The sequence below is a fragment of the Chiloscyllium punctatum genome, chromosome 3 (assembly GCF_047496795.1).
Source record: "Chiloscyllium punctatum isolate Juve2018m chromosome 3, sChiPun1.3, whole genome shotgun sequence".
NCBI lineage: Eukaryota > Metazoa > Chordata > Chondrichthyes > Orectolobiformes > Hemiscylliidae > Chiloscyllium > Chiloscyllium punctatum.
In genome coordinates this window covers 158,189,994-158,213,611 of record NC_092741.1, presented here as the reverse complement: position 1 = coordinate 158,213,611, position 23,618 = coordinate 158,189,994, and the positions used below count along the sequence as shown (strand labels likewise).

At 42.7% G+C, this 23,618-nt stretch overlaps 1 protein-coding gene across 13 annotated transcripts in view; it reads left to right on the top strand.

Annotated features, from left to right (window-relative positions):
• dtnba (dystrobrevin, beta a) overlaps positions 1-23,618 on the top strand; it is a 516,323-nt gene that overhangs the window by 424,552 nt on the left and 68,153 nt on the right. For 10 of the 13 annotated variants that reach the window (XM_072563143.1, XM_072563151.1, XM_072563188.1 and 7 more), the window contains 2 exons: positions 5,029-5,188; positions 22,595-22,684. In XM_072563143.1, coding sequence (XP_072419244.1) covers positions 5,029-5,188; positions 22,595-22,684 — 250 coding nt within the window. The remainder of the gene's footprint in view (positions 1-5,028; positions 5,189-22,594; positions 22,685-23,618) is intronic. The other 3 variants (XM_072563194.1, XM_072563181.1, XM_072563176.1) reach the window with 1 other exon arrangement.

Here is a 23,618-nt window from a genome sequence, read left to right as displayed (position 1 = left end):
AGATTGTAAAGGAAAGAACTACAATGGCTCACCCATGTTAACAAACCATTCCCTGTTTGTAAATTACCTCCTTGAATAGAATTTCTGGGTCTGTCTGTTCCTCACTCTTTTAAAGCTCATCACTTTCAACTTCTGCATAGCAATCAACTAATGCTAGAAAATCGATTGAGGAGTCATATCACACAGGAGGCAGGTGGTGAATCATTTTCAATCTAAATGCTCAATTATTGTGACTCTCAGTCATGTCCAAATAATCCTTCAGTGAATTGCCCAAGATGCAATGTTCTATAATGTTCAGTAATTTGAAGAAAGGTCTCCTTTTTAGTAGTAGTTTATTTCTTTCCTGTTCACCATTTGAGTTTGTTTAATTGTTGTCACATGTACTGAGACAGAGTGAAAAGTGTTGTTTTATGAGCTATACAGGCAGATTGTACCCATCAAATTGCATCAGGGTAGCAGAACAGAGTGCAGAGTACTGTGTCACAGCCATAGAGCCATAGCATGGGAGCAGACCCTTTGGTCCAACTCAACCATGCCAACCAGATACCCTAAATTCATCTAGTCCCATTTGCCAGCACTTGCCATATCTCTCTAAACCCTTCCTATTCATATACCCATCCAGGTGCTTTTTAAATGTTGTAATTGTACCACAGTCCACCACTTCCTCTAGTAGTTCATTCCATACTCATGCCACCATCTTTGTGAAAAGTTTGTCCTTTTAAATGTTTCTCCTCTCACTTTAAACCTATACTGTCTAGTTTTGGATTCCCTTATCCTGCGAAAGAAGACCCTATCCATCCCCCTCATGATTTTATAAAACTCTGTAAGGTCACTCGTCAGTGCCTGACGCTCCAGGGAAAGCAGCCCCCATCTATTCAGACTCTAGCTGTAGCTCAAACCCTCTAACCCTGGCAACATCCTTGTAAATCTTCTCTGAACCCTTTCAAGTTTGACAGCATCTTTCCTATGGCAGGGGGACCAGATTTGAACACACTATTCCAAAAGTGGCCTAACCAATGTCCAATACAGTCACAACATGACCTCCCAACCCCTATGCTCAGTGCATTGACCAATGAAGGCAAGTGTGCCATACACCTCCTTCACTATCCTATCTATCTGTGACTTCACTGTCAAGAAACTATGAACCTGCACTCCAAGGTGTCTTTGTTCAGCAACACTCCCCAGGACATTATGATTCAGTGTATATGTCCGCCTCTAATTTGCCTTTCCAAACTGCAGCACCACACATTTATCTAAATTAAACTCCACCTGCTATTCCTCAGCCCATTAGCCCATCTGATCAAGATCCCGTTGTGCTGTGAGGTGACCTTCTTCACTGTCCATTACATCACCAAGTTTGGTGTCATCTGCAAACTTACTAACTATACCTCCAATGTTGACATCCAAATCATTTAAATAAATGACAAAAAGTAGTGGACCCAGCACCGATCCTTGTGGCACTCCACTGGTCACAGGCCTCCAGTCCGCAAGGCAACCCTCCACCACCACCCTCTGTCTCCTACCTTCAAGCCAGTTTTGTATCCAAAGTGAGCCACAGAGAAGGTATAGAGAGAGAGATTAGAATTAACATTAAAGAGGTCCATTCAAAGTCTGATCACAGCGGGCAGAAGTTGATCTAGATTCTTTTTGTACATACATTTCAACTTTTGTAACTTCTGCCCAACAGAAAAGGAGAAAGAGCATTTTACTGGGATGGGAGGGGTCTTTGATGATGTTAGCTGCTTTCCTGAGGCAGCAGGAAGTATAGATGGAGTCAATGGATGGAAGGTTGGTTTACGTAATTGACTGGGCTGTGTTCTTGCCTCCTGTAGTTTCTTGAGGTCTTGGTCAGGGCAGTTGCCATACCACACACTGATGCATCCAGATAGGATCCCTTCTATGGTGCATCTATAAAAATTGGTCAGAGTCATTGTGGACATGCTGAATTTCCTTATCCTCCTGAGGAAGTAGAGACATTGTTAAGCTTTCTTGATATTGTCTGCCATCTGCATGTATTTGGTGGTGTTCTGGTGATTAATGTGTGATCACGAAGACAGATCTGAACCTTGCAGAATCTCCTGCAGGTAGAATATGACATTCCAAATGATTGATTTTTTGGATCTGGTAGTAGCCTGGGATTTTCTTTCTGTGCAGTTTCACTCTATCCCTGATGTTCTGTTGCTTTTGAAGCAGTCTGTCCTTTATTTATTATATTGTGCCTGGCACAAGCCTCTCCCAGCACTCACTCTCAAGATCATAACACTTAAACAATGCCTTCAGAAGTTCCTTGTTGACCTTCCTGTGACTGCCATGAGAATGCAGTCCCAGTCCTGGGTTCTCCAGAGAAAGCTCAGTAAATATGTTCTGGGCATTCTGACTTCAAGCCCAATGTGTGACTGCCTCAGAATGATGTCACTGCTGGGCACACCAGCTCAAATAAGTACCTCAGCATCTGGCATTTCTGTTCTGCCTACTGGATTAGTGGTGCTGGAAGAGCACAGCAGTTCAGGCAGCATCCAACGAGCAGCGAAATCAACGTTTCGGGCAAAAGCCCTTCATCAGGAATTCCTAAGGGCTTTTACCCGAAACGTTGATTTCGCTGCTCCTTGGATGCTGCCTGAACTGCTGTGCTCTTCCAGCACCACTAATCCAGTATTTGATTTTCAGCATCTGCAGTCATTGTTTTTACCATTTCTGTTCTGCCGTCAGTCCTTCCTGTGTCACAAATTATTTTGATGTGGAATCATTGTCGTTGTGTACATAAACAACAATATTTTTTACAATCTCTAATGAGATAAATGAACCAATTCAAAATTGCTTTCAACGATGTTAGTTCAATGAAAATCTTAGCCAAGGCACTAGAGGAATCCATCATTCTCCTGATTATAATCTCGGGATCACTAACTTCAATCTAATCCACCAGAACATGAAAGACAGGGCCTTGGTTTAACATCTCATCTGAGCGATGGCATGCAGAATGATGCAGTCTATCTTACATTGTTTTGTCAACATAATGCCAACACTTTGCAGTGTAGCTGAAAATTTCAAACAAATGTAAGCTCCTGTGACTGAATCTTTAGAGTCTGTGGATACAAATTACTGCCATGTTGGTAGAATTGAGATTTTTGGCGCCACTTGATCTTTAATGCTTCTTGTGAACAGCTCATTCATCATTTACAATTCTTCATTTGTAAGAGTTAACATATTGTTTGTTACAGGGAGACAAGTGTCAGGGCTAATTCCCTGTTTTGACATTTTCAGCGAAATGACTAACTTGAGCATATATTCTGATTGATATTTTCCCATCTTAACCTCTAAAGAATTATGATCAATTGTATTTCCAGCCGACTGTCCTGAAAGACCAACATGCTGAAAGTTAGCTAATTACCGAGTACCTAAGAGTGTTTAAAGATTCAGATGGATTAAGTGTAAAAAAGAGTTTGTACTGTACACCTGTACCCCCACCCTATTTAGATTGTAGCCTTTAGCATTCACTGGCTGACTTGTGTTTGAATGTGTAGCTTAGTGTGTGCAGATATATGTTTTCTTTGGTTTGTGTTGCAATTGTTGTGGCTTTAGGGTGTGTGACAAGGGCTACTTCATCTTCTGTCCTTGATGCAGTCATGTTCCATGAAGAATACTAATGCTTTACAAAGTCCTTAAACAAGACTATTCAGAAGTAGTCCCCTGTTGATTCTGAAAGATTTTAGCACAGTAGGTCTCTCAGTATTTTATTATCAATGATTTACCTTCCGTTAAAGCAATTTATTGACACTTTCAAACACGTTCTCCCATTTTAATGGTGAGTTAACATTGTGTATTTTTTAGTACTAACTTAAACTTAGCATCAAGTGACTTGGGCTTTCTATAAGCAATAACTATTCTCACTATAGGTAGTTTTCAACAGCTTTTCATGTTTCCTGAGAGAAAAAGACAGGTATAAATTTCTCTTTTATGGTGCAAAAGTGATACCACGACCCCGAAGAGTTTTATTAAAAACCTCAATATTTAATACAGTAGGTCACCTCTGTTTATTCCTTTTAAAGCCTCTCTGCACATTGTGGCCATTTCACGATAAACCATTCAATCAGCAAGAGCATTTAGTAGCAACAAGTAACTGTTAAGTCTATCAGTACTCACGGTGAAAGGTGAGCAGAATTATTAGCTATTCCATTTCAGTCTGCCACAGCAAAATGAGACTAATTGTACCCGCTAGCCATCTGCTACCTGGCCTATTTCCATATGCCTGAGGCTGAGAATATATTGACAAAGTGGGTCTTTCAGGCCGTTGCCATGAGACAGCCTTGCAATCGCTTTTTCTGTGGTTCTATTAATGCCTAAGAAAGGCTATTAGCCTGGTTCCACAAACAGAATTAATGGACTTCTTAGCTCTGATGTTTGTGCTTCAAATGCTAAAGAGTAACAAAACCTCCTGCACCAGAACACTAACATGTGAGGCCTAAAGAGGGCTGTGGCTGCCAGAATTATACAAGGCAGGGTTTTCCTCACATTTTAATGGAACATGGATGGTTTCATTTAGACGTATTTGGCATGAAACATGATTAGTGAATCTATTTTTGTCATAATCAAAATGTAACAAAATACAAAACAGGTGGCTGACTTTTTAGAGTTTGGAGATCTCAAGCTCCATTCATGATGTGGTCGCTCATTCAAATGTTGGAAGGAGAGGTCGTTTCTGGATTTTGTTTTGTTGTATCTGTGATTCTGCAAGTTAGGCTAAATAACCATCGACAATAATTCTGCATGTTACACCATACGTTCAGGCAGATCTTTGCACATCAAGAATATCAACAAGTAATATCTGACAAGCTCTTTAAATTCACTTTAATGAATTTGGATTGGTTGGAGAATGAAAATAATCATCTAATTGCTGTTTTCCTTGTAGTGTTACTGGGCGAAGTTTGGTGAATTGTTTTGGAAAAGGGTGATGACTATTTGCATCTTTTGTGTATAAAATGGTACAAACTGAGTTTAAAATGGAGATTGTTCTGTTTTCTCATTGGACAGGCTCAAGCAGCTGGCTCTCCTCATTCATCACCCAGCCATAGTACCAGTCGTTCCATGCCAATGCCAGTCAGATCCACGTCTGCTTGCTCCACACCGACTCATGGACCTCAAGACTCACTATCTGGAGTTGGAGGGGATGTGCAGGAAGCGTTTGCACAGGGTAAGTGGTAATCTTGACAAATGCTGGTTGCCTCGTGAATTCACCAATCCACACCCACATTTTTGCCATGAAAAATGCAGAAAGGTATTTTCAAGCAGTATTTGATTTTGCTGGTTATAAGGCCGTAATTTTTAATATTATTTATATCTGTAGTGGAAAGCCACCCAAAACCAGTTACATGTGAAGGTATAAGAATTTGTGGCCTTAACTGTGATCTTGCAAAAAGAGGACCAATGTGCAAGGACGTATAACAAAAACAATTTAATTCCAGTTAAAAAAATGGGCATCAGATAGCAGGATTCTAAAGGGAACAAAAAACATAATGCTATCATAGATTGTCCAATGTATTTCCATCATTACTTGAGCATTAATGTGTTTGATAGCTCCTGTAACGCACAACATGGTTTACTTCTTCACTCTTGGCCATTACTAGCCATTATTGAGATAAGACCATTACCTTTCTAGGAATAGCTTTCTCTCAGTAAAGGAAAAAATGACTGCATTGAAACTACAGTCAATATTTTAAAGTGTGTTAATAGCTGACTTCACACAAAATCATAATTTCCTCATCCTTATTTCAGTATGCTTCCCACACCACCTGTCAGAAGTGACAGATATTTATATTAATTATTTGATAGTTTGCAGTTTTTAAGAAAAGGATATTTTTAAGAGGTGTGCTGTCCTGTTTTTAATCATCCACTCCTGATTGCCTACTGAGTGGTCTCTTTCTCTGTTCTATGACAGTCCTTGGTGTGATAGTGCATCCCCAGTGATATCACTTGGGGCATTCCAGGGTACTGGCCCAGGGAACAGTCTCAATGTCAGGATGATGTGTGATTTGGCAATAAACATGGAAAAACATAGTTTGATTAAAGATAGCATGGCTCTGTGAGGGGCAGGTCATGCCTCACAAGCCTTATTGAGTTCTTTGAGGATGTGACAAGACAAGTTGATGAAGGTCGAGCAGTGAATGTGGTGTATATGGATTTCAGTAAGGCATTTGATAAGGTTCCCTACAGTAGGTTCATTCAAAGAGTGAGGAGGTATGGAATACAGGGAAACTTGGCTGTCTGGATACAGAATTGGCTGCCTGAAAGAACTCAGCAAGTGGTAGTGGGTGGAAAATATTCTGCCTGGAGGTCAGTGACCAGTGGTGTCCTGCAGGGATCTGTTCTTGGGCCTCTGCTGTTTGTAGTTTTTATAAGTGACTTGGATGAAGATGTGGAAGGACATGTTAGTAAGTTTGCCGATGACACAAAGGTTAGTGGTGTTGTAGATAGTATCGAGGATTGTTGCAGGCTACAAGACATTGACAGGATGCAGAGCTGGGCTGAGAAGCGGAAGCAGGAGTTCAACCTGGATAAATGGAAAGTAATTAATTTTGGAAGGTTGAATTTGAATGCTAAATACAGGGTTAAAGACCGGATTCTTGACAGTGTAGAGGAACAGAGCGATCTTGATGTTCAAGTGCATAGTCCCTCAAAGTTGCCACCCAAGTTGATAGTGTTGTTAAAAAGGCATATGTTGTTTTGGCTTTCATTAACAGGGAGATTGAGTTTAAGAGCTGCGAGGTTTTGCTGCAGCTTTATGAAACCCTGGTTAGACCACACTTGGAATTTTGTGTCCAGTTCTGGTCACCTCATTATAGGAAGGATGTAGATGCTTTAGAGAGGGTGTAGAGGAGGTTTACCAGGATGCTGCCTGGACTGGAGGGCTTGTCTTATGGAGAGAGGTTGAGTGAGCTTGGGCTTTTCTCATTGGAGCAAAGAAGGAAGAGGGATGACTTGATAGAGGTGTACAAGGTAATGAGAAACATAGAGTAGATAGCCAGAGACTTTTCCCCAGGGCAGAAGTGGTTGTCATGAGGGGTCATAATTTTAAGGTGATTGGAAGGAGGTATAGGGGAGATGTCAGAGGTGGGTTCTTTAAGCAGAGAGTGGTGGGTGTAAGCAATGCACTGCCAGCGGTGGGAGTAGAGTCAGAGACATTAAGGACATTAAGCGACTGCTGGACAAGCACATGGATGGCAGTAAATTGAGGGGATTGTAGGTTAGGTTGATCTTAGATTAAGATAAATTTTCAGCACAACATCGTGGGCCAAAGGGCCTGTACTGTGCTGTACTGTTCTATGTTCTATGTTCTAAACGTGAATGCAATAATATTCTCCTGATATCATTGCTCCTAACATACTTGGTAGCAGAGGTTGCAGGTGAGGGGGATGCTGTTAAACCTGGGAAAGTTGCTCTTTTGCATTCTGTAGATTACTATTCCAGTAGGAGATGGGTCATTGGCAGGGACATTGATCTAGCAAAATGCTCAACTCTGCATGAATTTGAACATTTTGACTGCTTATAGCACTTACGCACGTATGATCAGTATTCTATCATACATCTGACTTCAGCCTTGTAAAGATAGACACATTATTTAAACGTCACTTTGGACAGAAAACCCAGGCTGTACCATGATGTTATGCCTGCATCATTGTTATTGCTGATACAGTTTACTTTTTGTTGATGCCAGTCTTTGAGATCTTGAATTTGGAGAAGCCCCCAATACCTGTGCTTTCATTGTAAAGGGTCAATGGCTGGGCTTTGTATTCTTTGACTTGCTTCAAATGACCACAGACGGCTTCATCTGTCTGACCCCAGCATTGGAGGATTTCACCCTTTGGTACTGTTCAACTTCCTTCTGCTCACATCCCTGTGTGGCATACACAATTAAACATTCAACTGAGGAAACAGGGTCTGTATTTTCTGATGTTTCAAAAAGTGCAGCGATGATCTTATTGAAACTTAGAGAAATCTCATCGGGAACGACAGGGTGGATGTAGATAAGATAATCCCCTCACTATTGACTCGAGAACCAAGTAACGTTACCTCAGGGTATGCGATAGGCCATTTAAAATGAAGATGACAAGAGAACAGAACTGTGAATCTTCAGAATTCTCTACCCTCACAGCATCAAGGACCTGGGTTCGATTCCAGCCTCGGGCGACTGTCTGTGTGGAGTTTTCACATTCTCTCTGTGTCTGCGTGGGTTTCCTCCAAGTGCTCTGGGTTCCTCCCACAATCTAAAGGTGTGCAGGTTAGTGTGAATTGGTCATGCTAAATTGCCCAGTTTTCAGGGATGTGTTGATTAGTCATGGTAAATGTAGACGATTGGGGAATGGGTTTGGGTGAAATACTCTTCAGAGGGTCGGTGTGGACTTGTTGGGCCAAAGGGCACGTGTACACACTGTAGGGATTCTAGTTCTAGTACCCTAGAGGGCTGTGGAAGCTCAGTCATTGAGCAGGTTCTCAACAGAGATGTTTCAGGACACTATTGAGCTGATGGGATATGAAGATAGTGCAAAAAGGTGGCATTGAGAGATAATAGGTTTTGATTTATTTAAAATTGTCACTTGTACCTGGGTACAGAGAGAAGTGGATAATGTCACCACGTTCCAGCACCATCTTGGATTACAGAATAAATTACTGAATAAATTGTATAAATGGTACAATGCTGAATAAATTAATCTTAAATTGATATTACTAAAACTGATACAGCTTTAAAAGTTCATCTTTCCCTTTCAGTCGACTTCACCCTCCCTGCTCCTCCAGTTGCCATCATTTGACATTGTCCCTGGGTTCCAGGCAATGTGTTTCCTTCCCACTGTCACTAACACCATCACTTTCACAGCTGTTGCCTCTCAGCTGGAGACAGTCACACTGGGCAGATCCCGCCCCCTCCTCCAGCACGAGAAATCATTCGATGGGGTCCAGACTGGCTTTCCAGTGCCACTACCCAAGACGGAGCAGGGATGGAGATACACAGGGCCCAGCCTCCTGCAGGAGAAGGCGCCAGGGCAACCAAAGTCAAAAAAACATTATCCATGAAATAGAATGACAGGACATACTCAATGGGCTGAATAGCCTACTCCTGTTCCTGTGTTGCCTTTATGCTGAAGACAGCAATTATTAGCTTTCCTCTAACATTAAACTCTTCTGTTGATGTCTTAATGAAGCCAATTCGGACAGAATCTAGCAGATCCTGAACTGTTGATTAATGAGCCGGTTTTTGGTTCGTAGATGTGGTTTCATGCCGCTGAGTCCTTCTGGCACGATGCAAGTTTGGAAGCAACCACTGGGAATAGTAATTGGTTCGATTAAATTCCTGAAGAAGGGCTCATGCCCGAAACGTCGATTCTCTTGCTCCTTGGATGCTGCCTGACCTGCTGCGCTTTTCCAGCAACACATTTTCAGCTCTGATCTCCAGCATCTGCAGTCCTCACTTTCTCCCCTAGGTTAAATTTGTTTTGTTTTCAGAACTTGGTCTGCCATACATGAAAACTTTTTCATTTCCTCATTAATATTTTCAATAACATTGAAGATTATGTTCTGACCTAAAAGGTCAAATGTCACATACACATTAAGTAACTTTCTTTTTGTGATTATTTATTTTAATTGGAGAAAAGCATATTACAGACATTATCCAGACCTTTTAAAATGCTGAGTTGCAACATTTTAGACGTGATAATTACTGGAAAGCTCTGTCTCCCTACTTTTCACAAGAAAAATGAAGCAGAAGTGGATATATTAATGCAGCACCTGCTTTGTCCATTATGATGGGCATGGTTTGCCAATTGGTATTTGTGATTTTGATGAGGACCAATGTTTAAAATATGAGATTAATTGCAGAAAATTTGCACTGTAGAATATGGTCCAAAGCAGCTCAAATCCTCGTCTATGCTTGAAAGAGCAGCTTAAGAATATTACTGTTCCCTAAGCTTCAGCAACAGGGAACAAAAACCGACTAACATCCTTGGCTTTGACCACTATGAGTCGATGCGTCCCACTGCAGATGCCACTTGTGGACATGGAGTGGAAACCGAAATGAGGTTTGATTGTTCCAACCTAGTGCCGATAACTGAATCCTCAGAAGAACATTTTAAAGGAGCACTTTAGTTGTTAATTGATTTTGATTTAGAAGTGTTAGTGTAGAGAGGATATTTTTCCCAGCGTTGGTAATTATTTTAAGCTCAGAGAATTATTTGTGTCTCGTCGGTTTTATACATTATTATAACAACAACAACTTGCTCTTCTATAGCAGCTTCAAAGGATAATTTGTAGAAATCTGTGAAATGCCTTCTTCAAGAGTGTTTTGAAGTTAAATTTGACACTAAAACATAGAAGGAAACTTTTGGCCAGATGCCTGAAAGTGTTTTCAAACAGGTGAGATTATGGAGGAACATAAAGGCGGAAGTTAAGCCAATGAAGGGGCAATTCGAAATGAGGATGTCTCGGACAGCATAACTGGCACAGGCTAAAATGGAGGGGTTTGTAAACTTGTACCGGATTCAGAGATAGTGAGAGGTGAGGCTATGGAGTCATGACTTGGACATGCCAGAGTTGGACTGGGGTGGACAAAGTTAAAAATCATACAACACCAGGTTCTAGTCCAACAAGTTTATTTAGAAGCACTAGCTTTCAGAGCGCTGCTCCTTTATCACGTGGTTGTGGGTATAAGATCGTAAGACACAGAATTTATAACAAAAGTTTACAGTGTGATGTAACTTAAATGATATATTGAAAAAGACCTGGATTGTTTGTTAAGTCTCTCATCTTTTAGAATGACCATGTTGGTTTCAGTTTTGCATAAATCCCAGTACTTCTTTCAAGTTACATTCTCAAGTGAACATTAACAATAGGTGCCATGTTGGCCCAGATAATGCATTGAAGGTGTGAGGTGCCCTGTGTGAGGCTGTCTGTGTCCCAATGTTCAGACTGATTCTAATCTAAAAAAGGGATTTACAGAATCTTGCATGGATTCATGAAGTTTTTGAGCAAAACAAAATATAATTCTGCAGGTACAAATTCACCCCGCAAACTTATATATGTGTGTGTATGTGTGTGGGTGTGTGCGTGCAGGGGGACGTGAATGTCTATGAGAGAGTGTGTATAAGTGTGATTGTAAAGGGGTAGAAGCCTGTGAGAGGGTATGTGTGTGAGTGTGGGGGTTATATATGTGAGAGTATGAGAGCGAGCTTGTGTGAGTATGGGTCTGTAGGTGTGTGTGTAGTGGGGTCACCTGTAGTGTGACATGAACCCAAGGTCCCCGTTGAGGCCATCCCCATGGATACCAAACTTGGCTATCAGCCTCTGCTCGGCCACTTTGCATTATCGCCTGTCCCAAAGTCCGCCTTGGAGGATGGTCACCGGAAGGTCCAAGGTCGAATGTCCTCGACCACTGAAGTATTCTCCAACTGGGAGGGAACCCTCCTGTCTGCAGATTGTTGTGCAGTGCCCATTCATCCGTTGCTGTAGCCTCTGCTCAGTCTCCCCAATGTACCATGCCTCCGGGCATCCTTGCCTGCAGCTTATGAGATAGACAATGTTGGCTGAATAACATGAGTAGCTGCCAAGTACATGGTGGGAGGTGGCCCATGTGTAATGGTGGTATCCATGTCGACACTGCGACAAGGTTGTATGGTGTTTTCCTGAAAGCCGGGTAATTTCCTGCGAGCAATGATCTGTTTGAGGTTTGGTGATCATTTAAAGGCAAGCAGTGGAGGTGTGGGGAAGGTCTTGGCAAGGTGCTCATCCTCATTGATAATGTCTTGCAGGTTGTGGAGAACATGGCCTAGTTTTTCAGCTCCTTGGAAGTACCGAACAACGAAGGGTACCCTGTCGGTTGCAGCATGTGTCTGTCTCCTGAGGAGGTCATTACGGTTCCTTGCTGTGACACGTCGGAACTGGCAGTCGATAAGTTGAGCATCGTACCCTGTTCGTATGAGGGCATCCCTGAGTACTTCCAAGTATATGTCACATTCCTTCTCATCTGAACTGATCCTGTGTACGCGTAGAGCTTGTCCATAGGGGATAGTTGTGTTAATATGTTTCAGGTGGAAGCTGGAGAAGTGTAACAATGTGGAATAATTGGGTTTGCGGTACAGTGAGGTGCCCATCCTTGATGGAGACGCACGTGTCCAAGAATGAGACAGATACTAGAGAGTAGTCCATGGTGAATTTGATGGTGGGATGAAACTTGTTAATATCACTGTGTAGTTTTATCAGTGACTCCTTGCCATGGATCCAGAGGAAGAAAATGTCATCAATGTACCTGATGTATAATGTTGGTTGGAGATCCTGCATAGAGAAGAAGTCTTGTTCAAACCTGTGCATGAAAATGTTGGCATATTGGGGTCCAAATTTGGTCCCCACGGCTGTTCCATGTGTCTGGATGAAGAGCCGGTTGTCGAAGGTGAAGACATTGTGGTCGAGGACAAAGCAGATGAGTTGTAGGATGGTGTTTGGAGATTGGGAGTTGTTGGTGTTGAGTTCTGAGGCTGTTGCCATGGTACCATCATTGTGGGGGGTGCTGGTGTAGAGTGCTAACACATCCATTGTGACTAGCAATGTTCCCAGTTTGACTGGTCCGTGGGTGCTGAGTTTCTGTAAGAAATCCATAGTGTCATGGCAGATGCTGGGGATCCCCTGTACAATGGGTTTCAAGATGCCTTTGACATAGCCAGAGAGATTCTCACACAGGCTCCCATTGCCTGATACGATGGGAACGTCCTGGTGTGTTGGTTTTGTGTATCTTTGGAAGGCAGTAGGAGTCGCCTACACAAGAACTATGTGAGATGTGGGCACGTAGGGAACTCTGAAAGACTGGATCCAAAGTCCTGATCAATGTCTTTAGTTCATAGGCATGTCCATTGGTCGGTTTGGCCAGTAGTTGCCTCTAGTGTTCGTGGTTGTTCAATTGTTAGTACACTTCCTTGCAGCTTTCTATTTTATTTTGATTTCCCTCTGACGCAGTCAAGAAGGAGACTCCTTGCGTCCAGCTCCCTCAGAGTCAGCTCCCAGAGTGAACAGAATTCCCAAAACTCCTGTTGATTTATTTTAAACCCCCACACTACCGTCTAACTGCGGTATTGCTTATTTTTTCAACTGTCTATTTTATTCTGAATGACGATGGCTCCTTCATTATCTGCCGGTTTGATAATGTTTTGATTTGCCATCCATGCTCTCAAAGCAAATCAAAAAATTGGCATTAAACCGGCAGATAATGGAGGAGCCATCGTCATTCAGAATAAAATAGGCAGCTGCAAGGAAATGTAGTAACAATTGAACAACCACGAACACTAGAGGCAACTACTGGCCAATCCGACCAACGGACATGCCTATGAACTAAAACCATTGATCAGGACTTTGGATCCAGTCTTTCAGGGTTCCCTAAGTGTCCACACCCCCATACTTCTCGCGTACACAACTTTTACTTATACACAAAACCAACACACCAGGAAGTCTTATCGTATCAGGCAATGGGAGCCTGTGTGAGAACTTCTCTGGCTATGTCAAAAGCATCTTGAAACCCATTGTACAGGGGATCCCCAACATCTGTCGTGACACTATGGATTTCTTACAGAAATTCAGCACCCTTGGACCAGTCGAACCGGGAACATTCCTCATCACAATGGACGTTTTAGCACTCTACACCAGCACCCCCCACCCATTATGATGGCACCGCGGCAACCGCCTCAGTACTCAACACCAACAACTGCCAATCTCCAAACACCATCCTACAACTCATCCACTTTATCCTTGACCACAACGTCTTCACCTTCGATAACCAGTCCTTCATCCAGACACATGGAACAGCCATGGGGACCAAATTTGCACCCCAATATGCCAACATTTTCATGCACAGATTTGAACAAAACTTCATCTCTATGCAGGATCTCCAACTAACATTATACATCAGGTACATTGATGACATTTTCTTCCTCTGGACCCACGGCGAGGAGTCACTGAAACAACTACACGGTGATATCAACGCATTACATCCACCATCAAACTCACCATGGACTACTCTCTAGTATCTGTCTCATTCTTGGACACATGCATCTCCATCAAGGATGGACACCTTAGCACCACACTCTACCGCAAACTCACAGACAACCTCACAATGCTACACTTTTCTCCAGCTTTCACCCAAAACATATTAAAACAGCCATCCCCTATGGACAAGCCCTACACGTGCACTGGATCAGTTCAGATGAGGAGGAACATGACAGCCATCTAGAAGTACTCAGGGATGCCCTCATAAGAATGGGGTATGATGCTCAACTAATCGACTGCCAGTTCCGACGTGCCACAGCAAGGAACCGTAATGACCTCCTCAGGAGACAGACACGTGCTGCAACTGACAGGGTACCCTTCGTTGTTCAGTACTTCCCAGGAGCTTATAAAGCATAGCCATATTCTTCGTGACCTGCAACACATTATCAATGAGGATGAGCACCTCACCAAGACCTACCCCACACCTCCATGGCTCACCTTTAAACAACCGCCAAACCTCAAACAGATCATTGCTCGCAGCAAATTGCCCGGCTCTCAGGCCAACTCCATAAATACCCTGTCACAGTAGACGCTGCAAGACGTGTCAGAGTATCACGTGACACAGATACCACCATTACACACGGGAATACCTCCCACCATGTATGAGGCAGGTGCTCATGTGACTCAGCCAACATTGTCTATCTCCTGCGCTTCAGGTGACACTAATGCAAATCTCTCTCTCTCTCTTTCTCTCTCTCTGTCTCTCTCTGTCTCTCTCTGTCTCTCACACACACACATACACACACACACACACGCGCACACAGACCCATACACTTAAGCAGACAGTCTCTCATGCACAAACTCTCTCTCATATGCCCACACATGAACCCTCACAGAATTTTACCCCTTTACACTCACACTCAGACACATACACATATACACACTCCCTTACAGACACTCATACTGTGCCCCTACCCTCACGTACACGCACACACATATTCGTTTGTAGGATGAATTTGTACTTGCAGAATTACATTTTATTTTACTCAAACTGCTTGAATTCATATAAGATTCTGTAAATCCCTTTTATAGATTAGAATCAGTCTGAACATTGGGACACAGACAGCCTCACATCGGGCACCTCACACCTTCAATACATGATCTGGGCCAACATGGCACCTATTGTTAATGTTCACTTGAGAATGTAACTTTAAAAAAGTTCTGGGATTTGCATATAAAAGAACTTAAATCAACCTGATCATTCTAAAAGATGAGGGACTTAACAAACAATCCAGGTCTTTATCAATATATTATTTCAGTTACATCACACTGTAAACTTTTGCTATAAATTCTATGTTTTACGATCTTATTCTCCACAACTACCTGATGAAGGAGCAGTGCTCTGAAAATGAGTGCTTCCAAATAAACCTGTTGGACTATAACCTGGTGTTGTATGATTTTTAACTTTGAGGCTATGAAGAGATTTTAAATCAAGAATAAAAATGTAAAATTCTCACATTGCTTGGGTGGGTGGCAATGTAGGCCAGTAAATACAAGGGAGGCAGGTGAGTGGGACTTGGCGCACACTTAAATTCCTTCAAATTTATGAGAGGGCATTTATGGGAGACCATCTAGGAATGTGTTGGAATATCAAAGTCTAGGTTTAACACAGTTATCGATCAAAGTTTCAACAACAGATAAGAACGTAGAACATTACAGCTCAGTGCAGGCCCTTCGGCCCTTGATGTTGCGCTGACCTGTGAAACCAATCTGAAGCCCATCGAACCTACACTATTCCATCTTCATCCATATGTTTATCTAATGACAGTTTAAATACCCATAAAGTTAGAGAGTCTGCTACTATTGAAGGCAGTGTGTTCCACTCCCCTACTACTCTCGAAGTAAAGAAACAACCTCTGACATTTGTCCTATATCTATCACCCCTCAATTTAAAGCTATGTCCCCTCGTGATAGCCATCACCATCCGAGGACTATCCACCCAATCTAACCCTCTGGTCATCTTATATGTGTCTATTAAGTCACCTCTTAACCTCCTTCTCTGTAATGAAAACAGCCTCAAGTCCCTTAACCTTTCCTCATAAGACCCTCCCTCCATACCAGGCAACATCCTAGTAAATCTCCTCTGAACCTTTTCCAAGGCTTCCACATCCTTCCTATAATGCAGTGACCAGAACTGTACACAATACTCCAAGTTTGGCCACACTAGAGTTTTGTACAGCTGCAACATGACCTCATGGCCCTGAAACGCAAACCCTCTAACAATGAAAGCTAACACACTGTGCACCTTCTTAACAACCCTATTAATCTGGGTTGCAACGTTCAAGGATCTATGTACATGGACACCGAGATTGCTCTGCTCATCTACACTACCAAGAATTTTACCATTAGCCCTGTACTCTTTATCCCTGTTACTCCTTCCAGAGTGAATCACCTCACACTTTTCTGCATTAAACTCCATTTGCCACCTCTCAGTCCAGCTCTGCAGCTCATCTATGTCTCTCTGTAACCTGCAACATCCTTCGTCACTATCCACAACTCCACCGACCATAGTGTCATCCGCAAATTTACTAACCCATCCTTCCCTGCCCTCATCCAGGTCATTTATAAAAATGACAAGCAGCAGTGCACCCATAACAGATCCTTGCAGTACACCACTAGTAACCAGGATGAATATTTCCCATCAACCACCATCCTCTGTCTGCTTTCAGCTAGCTAATTTCTGATCCAAACCGCTAAAATAACCCTCAATCCCATGCCTCTGTATTTTCTGCAATAGCCGACCGTTGGGGAACCTTATCAAACACCTTACTGAAATCCATATCCACCACATCAACCCTTTTACTCTCATCCACCTGTTTGGTCACCTTCTCAAAGAACTCAATAAGGTTTGTGAGGCATGACCTACCCTTCACAAAACTGTGTTGACTATCCCAAATCAAATCACTCCTTTCTAGATGATGCTAAATCTTATCTCTTATAATTCACTGGCCTATAATTACCAGGGTTGTCTCTACTCCCCTTCTTGAACAAGAGGACATTTGCTATCCTCCAGTCATCTGGCACTATTCCGGTAGACAATGACAACATAAAGATCAAAGCCAAAGTCTCGGCAATCTCCTCCCTGTCTTCCCAGAGGATCCTAGGATAAATCCTAGGGGACTTATCTATTTTCACACTTTCCAGGATTGCTAACACCTCCTCCTTGTGAACACAATCCAATCTAGTCTAATTAGCCTGTATCTCAATATTCTCTTCAACAACATTGTCTTTTTCCATGCGAACACTGACAAAAAATATTCATTTAGAGCCTCTATCTTTGGTTTCCATGCACAGCTTCCCACTACTGTCCTTGAAATCTTAGTTTAGTCGTTCTTTTATTCCTGTTATACCTATAGGAAGCTTTAGGGTTTTCCTTGATCCTACCTTCCAAAGACTTCTCATGTCCCTGCTGCCTCTTCTTCGCTCTCTCTTTAGGTCTTTCTTGGCTAACTTGTAACTCTCAAGTGTCCTTACTGATCCATCACTTTTCACCTATACATAAGCCTTCTTCTTCCTCTTGACAAGAGCTTCAATGTTTTTAGTAAACCACAGTTTCCTAGTTTGACTACTTCCTCCATACTTATCAAGGACACGCAGTATCTGTTCCTTGAATAAACTCCCCATTTCAAATTGTGCCCATTCCTTGCAGTTTCTTTCCCCATCCTAAATCTTGCCTAATCGCATCATAATTGCTTTTTCCCCAGCTATAGCTCTTGTCCTGTGGTATATGCCTATCCCTTTCCATCGCTAAAATAAGTATAATCGAAATGTGGTCACTATCACCAAAGTGCTCACCTACCTCCAAATCTAACACCTGGCTGGGCTCATTACCCAGTACCAAATCCAATGTGGCCTCGCCCCTTATTGGCCTGTCTATATACTGTGTCAGGAAGCACTCCTGCACACATTGGACAAAAACTGACCCATCTAAGGTACTCAAACTATAGCAAAAGTTAAAGCCCTCATAACAACTAAGCATCTTTGGAATTCTTTCCTCTATATCTCTGGAACTATTCGGATGCCTATAAAAGAACTCCCAAAAGGGTGACCTCTCCTTTCCTGTTTCTAATCTCAGCCCAAACTACCTCAGTAGATAAGTCCTCATCAAATGTCCTTTCTGCCACCGTAATACTGTCCTTGACTAACAATGCCACACCTCCCCCCTCTTTTACCACCTTCCCTGTTTTGACTGAAACATCTGAATCCCAGAACCTGCAACAACCATTCCTGTCCTTGCTCTACCCATGTCTCCAAAATGGCCACAACATTGAAGTCCCAGGTACCAACCCTTGCTGCAAGATCACCCACCTTCTTCCGGATGCTCCTGGCATTGAAGCAGACACACTTCAATGCACCTTCCTGCCTGCAGGTACACTCCTGTGCCCTTGAAACCTTATTCATGACCTCACTATTCTCAACCTCCTGTACACTAGAGCTACAATTCAGGTTCCCATCCCCCCCAGATCAGTGAGTTTAAATCCTCAGGAAGAGCATTGGCAAACCTCCCCACCCCCCCCAGGATATTGGTACCCCTCTGGTTCAGGTGTAGACCATCCTGTCTGTAGAGGTCCCACCTACCCCAGAATGACTCCCAACTATCCAGGGATCCAAAACTCTCCCTCCTGCACCATTCCTGTAGCCACATGTTCCATTCCCCTCTCTCCCTATTCCTCGCCTCTCTAGCATGTGGCACGGGTAACAAATCAGAGATAACGACTCTGTTTGTTCTAGCTTTAAGCTTCCAGCCTAGCTCCCTGAATTTCTGCCTTACGTCCCCATCTCTTTTCATATCTATGTCATTGGTGCCTATGTGGACCACAACTTGGAGTTGCTCCTCCTCACCCTCAAGGATCCCAAAAACACAATCCCAGACATCACGGATCCTGGCACCCAGGAGGTGACACACCAACCGCGAGTCTATCTCATTCCAACAGAAGCTTCAATCTGTCCCCCTAAATGTGGAGTCCCCAATGACTAGACGAATTAAGGAAAGGATCGCATTTGGCAATGTTAGAGTTGGTCATTGGCACTCAGCAATGTTAGAGCCGATCATTGGCATTAGGCAGTGTTAGAGTTGGGAATAAGCAGGCTTCATGATGATGCAATGTGTGGAAAGAAGCTAATCTTCCAGGTCAAATATAATGCCAAATTTGCAAGCCTCAGACCAGGGCAGCATGGTGGCTCAGTGGTTAGCACTGCTGCTTCACAGCGCCAGAGACCTGGGTTTGATTCCAGCCTCGGGTGACTGTCTGTGTGGAGTTTGCACATTCTCCCCGTGTCTGCGTGGGTTTGCTCCAGGTGCTCCGGTTTCCTCCCACAATCTGAAGATGTGCAGGTTAGGATGGATTGGCCATGCTAAATTGCCCATAGTATTCAGGGATGTATAGGTTAGGTGCATTATTCAGGGGTAAATATAGAATAATAGCATAGAGGAGTGCATCTGGGTGGGTTATTCTTCAGGGGGTCAGTGTGGCCTTGTTGGGCTGAAGGGCCTGTTTTCACATTGTAGGGATTCTCTGAATCTACAGTTAGCAGGGAGAAAGCAGGAGTCATGCCAAAGAAAGAGATTTGGTGACTGCAACCAAAGATAATAATTTTGTCCTTCCTAATATTTAAATTCAGGAAATTCCAGCTCGTTCAGTATTGGATGCCTGATAATTTTTGTGACAGTATCCGGGTCAGGTAGAGACCAGGAACAATAGTGTGGGGTAGATGATGGCCTAGTGATATTATATCGAGACTGTTAATCCAGCGACCCAGGTAATCCTCTGGCGACAGGGGTTCAAATCCTGCCACGGCAGACTAATCGAATTTGAATTCAATAAAAATCTGCAATTAAGAGTCCAATGATGACTATGAATCCATTGTGAATAGTCAGAAAAACCCAATTGGTTCGCTAATGTCCTTTAGGGAAGGAAACTGCCATCTTTACCTGGTCTGGCCTACGTGTGACTCCAGACCTACCCTCTGGGCCATTAGGGATGGGCAATAAATGCTGGGCCGAACCAGCAGCACCTTCATCCTGTGAATGATATACATTAAAAAGCTGCATGTTGCCAGTGTACATGTGGAAATTTCTGACATGATTGAGGATGGTATTGCTGAGGGCTGTTTAACTACAAAGATAAGAATGGTACAGAGTAAGTGTAGTCCTTTAAGGTAAAGTTGGAGATGTGTTCAAACACAGTTTTATACTCCGTTGTGTCAAAAGGCCTTGGACAGTTTGAGGAGGTGAGGAGCGATGGTTTGCCTTTGCTATAGTCAGAGTGTCGTTTACAAATTTGATAAGAACCAGTTGTGGAGTAGAAACTTGGAGGAATTGAAGTAAGAGGTTTGCGGAAGATTCACGCAGATGTAAATGTCAACAGCAGGGTTAAGTGTTTGCAAGTGGAAGGATTAAAAATGGGATGTTAGTTTGCAAGAAAGGAGGTACATGTTCTTTGATGATATGTGAGAGAATGGAATATACGAAGAAGAGGAATTGTTGCCTGAGAAGATTGAACCATTAATGATATCAGCTAACATAGGAACCAGAACGGAGATAGGAATGGTCAGTGGTTTGGTAGGAATGAGATCCAGAGAGCAAGTCGTCATTCTCATCAACATGATGAGTATTGGAGCAGGTGACTGGGTGTTAGAAGAGAATCAGGAGAAGGATGAGGAGTTAGAAAGCATGACTGCTTTCATTTTTTGTCATAAAGTCTCTGAGCTCGATGCACTGATTAATGGAGGCATTGGTGGAGAAGGAATATTATGATGGCTTCGGAAGAATGTTCATGGTTTAGAGGAGAAAACAGGTGTTATCTGTGGTACAAATGAAAGCTGAAAGGGTTAGAGAAACTTAACTACTCTTGCAGCATCTGCGGATAGAGAAAAAGAGTAATGCTTCAAGTCAAATGTGACTGTGCTTCAGAATTAGATGTTTAGATTTTAGAGTTTATTGTAGACTAGACATTGTTTGAGTAGTGGACTGCTTTGGTAATGGAGAGCATTGTACAAAAATGCTTCACGTGGTCTGGCAAGTTAAGCAAGATTTCTGCCAAAGGAATTCAGGTTTTCCTTGGACATGATAGAGCAGAGATTAGCATTAGGGAGTAATACTTGTACTGAGGGCAAGACCAATAAAGGTAACAGTGAGGGTGAGATTCAGCAGCAACACCTGAAATGTTATGCTGAATTAAAGACCAAAGGCTCAAGTGTTGGAAATCTGAGAAGGCATTGGAAAGTGACTTGGGGAAGAGTATTTCCCAGATTATTTCACAGAGAGAAATAGACTTGGGAACGGGGTAAGAAAATGTGGGAAGAGTATAATATGAGAAAATTATACTCATTGATTGACTTGCCAGTGAAATTAATGATAGGAGCAGCAGGGCTGTGTGAGGAGATCAAATCAACATCAGAGAGCACAGCAAGGAAGTATGTGTCGTTGGTAAAAGAAACAGGAATATAGATTCTAGTTGTAGGTCTGGAATTTTGCAACTGCTGCCTTTGGAGTGGTTTGATTTTCAGACACATTGAGTTAGATTTGCCTTCTGGTGTTCCATTCACTGCAGTATTATTAAAGAGCAAGGCACAGCATTAGGGGGCAGAAAGATGTCTGAAGGTGATGAAGCAGAGAGAATGGCTATCAAATGGTGTTGTCTGTATTTTATGGAAACAAAAGGCCATTTGACCCTTTGAGCCTGCTCTGCCATTCGATATAACCAGTGGTGATCATTCAACATGATACTCTGTTCCTGCTTTCATCCCACATCCTTGGATCCCTTTAGCCCCAAGAATCATATCTAGCTTCTTCTTTGAAACATTCAATGTTTTGGCTTCAGCGATTTTCTGTGACAGAGAATGCCACAGGCTACTCTCTGGGCGAAGATAATTTATCCTCATCTCAGTCCTGAATGACCTACCCTATATCCTTAAACTGTGATCTTTGTTTCTGGACTCCCCAGTCATTGTGACCATCCTTCCTGCATTAACAACATCTAGTCCTGTTCGAATTTTATAGGTTTCTTTGAGATCCTGCTTTATTTGCTTTGATGACATACACGTTTCTTTGGCTAAAGGCAGTTTTGAAATTATTTCTCCAGCCATGGTGTCCACAAATAGACCCTGGAGGATTTGGTCTGAGCTAGCAATGTCCCCTGCTGACCTCTGTCTTCCTAATGATGGCCCAGGACAGCTTTGTATTGTCCGCCTGGGATGGGTTTGCACTTCCCTTCTGTCAGTAACTGACGCTGAGGCAAGAGGCAGGGAGATCAGCTCCATGTCCCAGACCATGCTGCCTTTCCTTCATTTGAGTACTGCTCCAACTGAAGTTTCTAGGACAGAGTTCCTGAGAGTGAAGAAAGCAGTTCTCTTTAAAATGCAAATTCAATGGTTAGTCCCCATTTCCTTTAATTTTCTCCCATCCGATCTTGGGAAATCCAACTCAAATGCTGAAGGTAATGTCATAGTGAACAGAGAATCCTCTGAGTGATGTAAGGTTGTACACCAGCCTGAACCTGCAGATCTTTTTTCATTTGTACAGGAGCTGGCAGAAACCTCCGAAATGATTTGCTGGTGGCAGCTGACTCCATTACAAACACAATGTCCTCGCTGCTCAAGGAGCTCCATTCAGGTAGGAGCAGAGGCTGAAAGTGACTGTGATACTGAGGCTATTTCTCAAACTAACCTGAGAGTTAACAAAACATAGAGTGGTCTTTATCTTCCACTTGAACTAATATCTTGAAAAAATCATTATCTTATATTCCTCAAAGCACAAAGCACGTATTTTGATGAGTATTATACTGTGTCCCCACTTGGAGTTCTTCTCCAGATTGCTGAGGGGTATTGATGTAGTTCTCTAGTCTGATAGAATTAGGGCAAATAGATGGTTAGCCATTTGTTATGATTACACATAGTTCTTTAATCTCTCAGCCTGTCAATACCAGATTGATACCTACACCTCGCACTAACCTACTAGGAGTCATGTTCCTCATACCTGAAAAGAACGCTCCAGCCGATGACAGGGTGTGTGGCTGTGGCAGGAGGAACATTGTGAAGGCATATTGTTACTGTCCAAACCCCATTATGACTCCTGTTCTTAAGGTACATGGCAATCTGACAGTTGTCTCATTTTAGTCAAATTAAATCATCAGTCACTGAATTCTATTTGGCTGCAGGCACCACATGAATATATTTAAACTGCTGGAAATGAATCTGCAAGAGTATAGTAACAAAATAAAACAGTATTCCAAATTTAGACTTACACTGTCTCTTCTAGCACAAATATCATGCTGACAGGCTATCCAACTCAAGTTTCTTTCATGTGTGATCTTCTGCATGACAGCAGAATTTGGATTTAAAATACTCGCTGATTATATTTGTTTGGCAAAACCATGAAGTACACCATGTTACAATTTCCCACTTCCTAAAGAAGTGCTGTCTTCTGAAGCTAATAAAGCTCTCTAGACGGTATTCTCTGAGAAATGCGATGTTTACGGAGGTTGGTGGGGTGGAAGGTGAGGACTGGGGGGTTCTGTGCTTGTTGCAGTTGGAGGCACGGGGTTCAG